The sequence below is a fragment of the Tupaia chinensis genome, unplaced genomic scaffold (genome assembly GCF_000334495.1).
Source record: "Tupaia chinensis unplaced genomic scaffold, TupChi_1.0 Scaffold139457_1, whole genome shotgun sequence".
NCBI lineage: Eukaryota > Metazoa > Chordata > Mammalia > Scandentia > Tupaiidae > Tupaia > Tupaia belangeri.
The window spans coordinates 1,523,205-1,530,491 of NW_006199342.1; the positions used below are offsets into that span (position 1 = coordinate 1,523,205).

The window sequence follows — 7,287 nt, forward strand, 5'->3', positions numbered from 1 at the left end:
GCCTGTTATTTTTGCACTAATTAAAATATTTTCTTTTATTATAACCCAACTTGTGATTTGTAGGTTTTGCCGTAAACCAAAAGGCATCAGATTTGTAGTCAGAATGCCAAATTGGGAATTTAATTCTGTGTAGCCCTTGTACAATAGAGGATAGGTTATCTTTGTACCCATCTTAACTTGGGTCTTATATTCTTTGGTAGACCTACTTTGAAAATGGTGTTTATTCTTTTACAAATGTATCTGGACAGATTTTACCCTATTTTTTAGAAGTTTTTATTTATTTACTTCTTTATAGAGGGGGGGGTGGAGACACTGTCAACACTGTCAGCAGAGCCCTCACACTGTGATCCACCCCCAGGCTCAGCCATCCTGCATCTTGACACATCCTCCCATGCCCAGTGTCCATAGGGAGGTTCTGAGATGGGACCCAAGGACCTTCCCATGTAGTCCAGTTGTGTTACTGCTGTGCCACTCTCCGGATCCATATCTAGCTGTCCATGATAAAGGCAATACAATAAAAAGAGCTGGAACTTTGGATTGAATTGCACATTCATCCTGAGCAAGTTTCTTAGCTGCTTAAAGTAGTTCCCTCATAGAGAATTGCCAGGTTTCTTGTTTGAAGTATATTTGGTTTACTTATCTTTCTCCTCACTTGACCCTAAAATTTTTGACAACATGATTTTCTATTACTGAAACAGTGTAGTGCCTGATATCAGAATGGGAGCTCCATAAGTGTTTGCTTATATGCATAAATGAAAACCTGTATTTTAATAGTACTCTCTCTTATCCATTTAGACTTTTTTATCTGTACATTGGGAGTAGGAATAATGATTTGTTTGAAGATATAGTTTCTTTGAAAGTTAGTGTCCCTTGACTTATAACAGATATTAGTTCATACTTTCTTTGCTCCTTTTCTACTATATTTAAATCATGATGTTCTTTATGGTCTTTACTTTCTCTTGTTATTTTAATATGCAGAGTCTGTGTGCTCTTGCAAGAGAGAGACAGAGACAGGGAGAAAGCACCCTCCCCCCCTCCACCCCAGTCTGATGCAGCATTGCAATGCTGCAATCTCTCCTCTTCCTTTTCTTCATCTTGTCAGGATTTTGGTCACACATCCACGTGTGTTCAGCTTGCCACCTGAGCCAGGATTCAGACTCAGGTTGGCCATCTGTAATCTGACTATTAGGCTTCAGTACCAGCCCAGATCTTTATTTTGTAACTTATTTTTGCATTTTTTTAAAGAATCTCTGGTCATATGTTTAGAGAGCTGTAAAAAATGATTCAGTCTAAAAAGATAACTTGTATAACACATATTCTATAGTAGAAATCATGTATAACACATGTTCTATAGTAGATATCATTCCTGCTTTTACAGTATGGTCAATGAAAGTTATCTATTGCTTTGTACCTATCAAGTGTCCAAAGAATGAACAGAAGCAGGGAACCAGCAGTTAGCGTAATGGCTATGCCGCTGGACTCCCACGTAGTCGACTGCAGTTCGTGTCCCGGACCCGGTGGCTTAAAACTCACGCCGGGCACGTGTGCCTGCGTGCCCAGGATCCCGAGAGGAGAATGGAGGAGAAGGGATTGCGGCGTGACCATCCCCCCTGGGGGATGATTTCTCGCTTTCTGTCTCTATGTCTCTCTCTGTCTGTCTGGCGAGCGCACGCGCCCTACAGTGAAAATCTCTCCCAAAAAAAAAAAAAAAATGAACAGAAGCAGTTAAAAAGTTAGGATAAGTCAATTAACTACAAATGTGAGTGCCCACAAGTATGTGTTAGATAAGGAAATATTTTAAGCGAAGAGTTTGAAAATTTGATTGATGATTGGTTATCTACATATAATCTTGGGGAAATTGAGTTTTAAAATGTTTACAGTAAAATTAAGAAAGTACAACTAAGCCAAACACAAATTAAAATTTCTTTGTACAAAGCATTCAACCCACTGTCCAAGAAAAAGCTTTCATCTTTTGAGATGAAAGAATTAAAATGAAAGTAAAGCACTGACGGCTACTACAGAAGCATGCATTTATATGGCCATATGGTAGTAATCCACTAAACACATAGTTATAATCTATTGGAAAATAACCAGAACAGATTTGCCAGGCAAGGATTCTGCCAGATCAGCTTGCTTATTACTTGGAATAACAAAAATGTAGAGAAGCACACGCACTTTTTAAATTTTATTTTAAAGACCAATACAGCATCTCTTTAAAAAAGTATTGCCTTCCTCTTTATAGACAGTCCTTTAGATTCTGAATGCCACAAGTTTCAATGAAAAATTTCACTTTTTCTGTGCAGCCAAAAGAGTTAATTGCATTAGAAAAGATATTTGTGTGTTTTTCAATATAGTAAGCATGTGCAACTGGATTTCAAAGGATTGTAATGTGTGAGTTCATTACTGATCAAAGAGTTAATCCACACGCATTGAAGATGTAAGATCAAGTCATCTGAAATAAGAGGTCAAGATACATGCATAAATGAGTTTGCACATGGAAATACTCAAGCTCTTCTTGGTTGACTGAGAAACTGATTTCTAGCTCTCTTTCCAATGAAAAAATATCAGAAAGAAATGGCAGCAGTTTAGTCAATGGTGTTTATTGAAACTGTTTTATACTTGCAGATAGAGTTTCTAGTTAATAATACTGACATTATTTAGTTCTTCTCTATGACAAGTGAAATTATCATATATCACAAAAGGTAATAATGTATTTTCCCCAAGATCAATCAATATGAACACAGAAAAGCTGAAGCTCAAACAGAATTGGGACCTTCTTAAAACACAATTTTGTAAAGGTCAATCACAGCATCTGTGGAGTCAATAGAAATGATAACTGCAAGAAAGAAAATACATTTTTTTATTCATACAAATTTCAGAGAATTATAAAATACTTTAACTTCTTTTTCTGTATATAGAAATTATTTTTATTTTTTTCTCCAACCAATACATATTGGTTGATAGACCATGGTTACTGTTCTATGAATTAGCATTGAACTGGCGATTAGAGATTCATAGTTGCTCTTCTGAAAGCTTTATCAACTTTTTTAAAAGACTACTAATATTGTTCACTATCTATTGCTGGTAGGGAATACCACACCCAGTGTGATCAGTGTGGGAGTAATTTGAATTAACCATCGCAGAGCTATTAGCATTGAAACAGAGGCTCAAGTAGATCAGAGGTCCAGAAAAGAAGTTGCTAAGATGTGTTAAAGAGAGGAGTGGCTGTGCCTCCTAGTTTAGTTCTGGGTCATTCAGTAAAGGAGACTTATAGAGGTCTTGGTCTTAACACTGGTGCCAAGATGAGAATTACTGTATGAGAAGATATGAAGCATGGCCAGCAAAGTTTTCTTATACCTTGGGTTGTCCAAGTAAGTCATCTTTTTCCCTTATAAGTGTAACAAGGCTCATGTCTATCGCTGTCAGCTGTGGTCTTCTAAACCTGATAGGTCCTGGACAGTGAAGGTCATTCCTTTCACCAGGTTAGCACATGAGTCCACGTTCATGGTCTGTCCACTGGGGTAATACCAGATTGAGTAAAACCGATTCTTGCAGTCTCTGGAGTTGTTTCTGACTGATCTGTGTTCATATCCAGCCTGTGGACTTGAGTCTGGATAAGAGGAGAACTGTGCTTAGGTTTACACTTCATTCTCAAGGCCTCTGTTCTTACTAAAAATCTTAGTTATATTGTAAATTCAAATGTATTTCCTAAACATGATCCCTGATTATAAACTTCATAATTTAAGAATCTGAAGGTGCATCTTTGGGCTAAAACCAGAGGTAATTATTTGAAATAAAGACCTCATCTTTAAATCAGAATATAAGGTATTGCAATCAATGATTTTTGTCCAGCTGTTCTCTATTCGCAATGGTCATTTGCGAATGAGACTGCCTTAAGCCAAATTGCATCCTGTCCAAGTGATGCCTTATTGTTTCCAGCTTTTTGAAGTGTCAGTAATGTTCTGCTTTCAATAATTTTTCTGATCACAAGAGAAATTAATACATCAGTGCTTTTTTCCTAAAAAACTAGTCTTTTTTTTTGAAAGGAAAAATATGATCCTGTTGTAAATATGTAAGTGATACAAACATATATAAAAATTAAATGTTTACTGTGTTCTCAAGTGGTAACCACATGTGAACATTTTATATGCAAATAATTTCTCCCTCTTCTCCCTCCACTCTCTCTATGTTTATAGATGAAATGAGCAAAAAATCTTTGGATGATCATATATATTATTCATAAACTACCAAAGCTTGTTTTATAATTATTCTTGATATTATGAATATATTCTTCTTGGAAGTCTCATATTTATGCCTTTGTCGTGTGGTGTTGGATTTAAGTATTGGTAGATACTACCAATATACAATGTAAATATGATAACTTATTTTAAAATAGCTCTCTCTTCAGGAATTTTTTTTTTTTTTTTTTTTTAAAGTATTTTGGACGTGGACATTTGCTGGCTGTACAAGGTGATTTGGCTAAAGGAAAGTATATAATTTTGTAAATTCTATTCAAACTTCTAATGTGCTCAGTGTTCTCTCTCAACAGGGCCCACTTGGAGGCCAGTGCTGAGAAGTGGAACAGGTTGCTGATGTCTTTAGAAGAACTGATCAAATGGCTGAATATGAAAGATGAAGAGCTTAAAAAACAAATGCCTATTGGGGGAGACGTTCCAGCCTTACAGCTCCAGTATGACCATTGTAAAGTAAGTTGGCCACCTATGGTTACTTAAAGTAAAATTCCGGATAAATGTTGAAGTTGAACCAATTATCACAGGCCCCCGACCCCCCCACCACTACTGTCCCACTTTTAATTGTCAGTATTTAGGCATTTTATTTAACTTCACACAGTGTAACCATTTGTGTCAATTAAGTTGTATCTTAATGTTTAATACGTTATTCAAACATCACAAGTATCTAAAGCATAATATTCCTTTTTAGCTTATTATGAGATTTATTTAATTTCAAATGTGTTTTAGAATTTCAACACATTACAGTAAGAAAATCTTAAAGCTATACATCAGCTTAATCTTAAATTCAGAAATCATACCCATCAAGAGTTATGAAATATCTTATTGATATTAAAGTGAAAAAATGGAACATGTGGTAGTAAAAAACTAGAGCAGGTTTAAGTCATAAAGCAAATGAAGTCTATAGTATTTATGATCGTTTTATATGTTATATATGTTCTGAACTTAAACCTTCTTTCAAATTACATTTTTATCCTGTTTAAGTTTCTGTCTCTATGCAGATTTGCACTTTTCTTTTGATTAGTAAACAGATATAATAAAAAATATTACCAACTGAAACATTAATATTCAGGTCATTGCCTTGTTTTCAGCCTTGTGCACTTTCCATTAATTAAGTACTCCTTTATACCTATCTTCTCATATATTACGTACCATGTTGTTTTATTTTATTTTTTACTCTTCCCATGCAATGCAAGTTCTCATTCTAAACTTTTTAAGAATTATTTTATTTATTATTATTATTATTTTAAATGTGGTTGAGGTGTGTGTTGAGGGAGGAATAAGAATACAAACCATTAAGTCCAGAGCTGAAACTGTAGTCAGCTATGTGGGAGTTCAGCGCCTTAACCACCATGCCACCTGCTAGCCCCCTCATTCTTAGTTTGTACGTTTTATTGTGACCTTAAAATTCTATTTCCATTTAAAAAATGACAAACACTAACACATACATCTTCTAATTGATGTCATCTATGTAATAATGTGCTTTATTAGAAAATTATACCTGGACATTTGCTGGCTGTACAAGGTGATTTGGCTAAAGGAAAGTATATAATTTTGTAAATTCTATTCAAACTTCTAATGTGCTCAGTGTTCTCTCTCAACAGGGCCCACTTGGAGGCCAGTGCTGAGAAGTGGAACAGGTTGCTGATGTCTTTAGAAGAACTGATCAAATGGCTGAATATGAAAGATGAAGAGCTTAAAAAACAAATGCCTATTGGGGGAGACGTTCCAGCCTTACAGCTCCAGTATGACCATTGTAAAGTAAGTTGGCCACCTATGGTTACTTAAAGTAAAATTCCGGATAAATGTTGAAGTTGAACCAATTATCACAGGCCCCCGACCCCCCCACCACTACTGTCCCACTTTTAATTGTCAGTATTTAGGCATTTTATTTAACTTCACACAGTGTAACCATTTGTGTCAATTAAGTTGTATCTTAATGTTTAATACGTTATTCAAACATCACAAGTATCTAAAGCATAATATTCCTTTTTAGCTTATTATGAGATTTATTTAATTTCAAATGTGTTTTAGAATTTCAACACATTACAGTAAGAAAATCTTAAAGCTATACATCAGCTTAATCTTAAATTCAGAAATCATACCCATCAAGAGTTATGAAATATCTTATTGATATTAAAGTGAAAAAATGGAACATGTGGTAGTAAAAAACTAGAGCAGGTTTAAGTCATAAAGCAAATGAAGTCTATAGTATTTATGATCGTTTTATATGTTATATATGTTCTGAACTTAAACCTTCTTTCAAATTACATTTTTATCCTGTTTAAGTTTCTGTCTCTATGCAGATTTGCACTTTTCTTTTGATTAGTAAACAGATATAATAAAAAATATTACCAACTGAAACATTAATATTCAGGTCATTGCCTTGTTTTCAGCCTTGTGCACTTTCCATTAATTAAGTACTCCTTTATACCTATCTTCTCATATATTACGTACCATGTTGTTTTATTTTATTTTTTACTCTTCCCATGCAATGCAAGTTCTCATTCTAAACTTTTTAAGAATTATTTTATTTATTATTATTATTATTTTAAATGTGGTTGAGGTGTGTGTTGAGGGAGGAATAAGAATACAAACCATTAAGTCCAGAGCTGAAACTGTAGTCAGCTATGTGGGAGTTCAGCGCCTTAACCACCATGCCACCTGCTAGCCCCCTCATTCTTAGTTTGTACGTTTTATTGTGACCTTAAAATTCTATTTCCATTTAAAAAATGACAAACACTAACACATACATCTTCTAATTGATGTCATCTATGTAATAATGTGCTTTATTAGAAAATTATAAAATCTTGACATTTATTTTATTTTGAACATTTGTTTTAAAATTTTTATTTGGTGTCTTTTATCTTTCTACTTGAAAAGAGACTATGATAGAACAGTGTCTTTAACACAAGGTGCCATTTTCTAGGGAGAAGGTCAGGAAAGTGCCATAAATGGAGTGAGTTTTTTTTTTTTTTAAACAGACTTGAAGTAAGGGAATAGTAAACAGGGCTGTTCTCTTGGGGGAAGAGACCTT

The 7,287-nt window shown here is 34.5% G+C and overlaps 1 protein-coding gene across 3 annotated transcripts in view; it reads left to right on the top strand.

Moving 5' to 3' along the window:
• Positions 1-7,287, top strand: part of UTRN (utrophin) — a 645,934-nt gene that overhangs the window by 459,473 nt on the left and 179,174 nt on the right. For 2 of the 3 annotated variants that reach the window (XM_006161922.3, XM_006161923.3), the window contains exon 1: positions 5,853-6,011. In XM_006161922.3, the coding sequence (XP_006161984.1) occupies positions 5,898-6,011 (114 nt within the window). In that variant the 5' untranslated portion in view covers positions 5,853-5,897. Of the gene's footprint in view, positions 1-4,549; positions 4,707-5,852; positions 6,012-7,287 lie in introns of those variants that run through there. The other variant, XM_006161924.3, reaches the window with a different exon arrangement.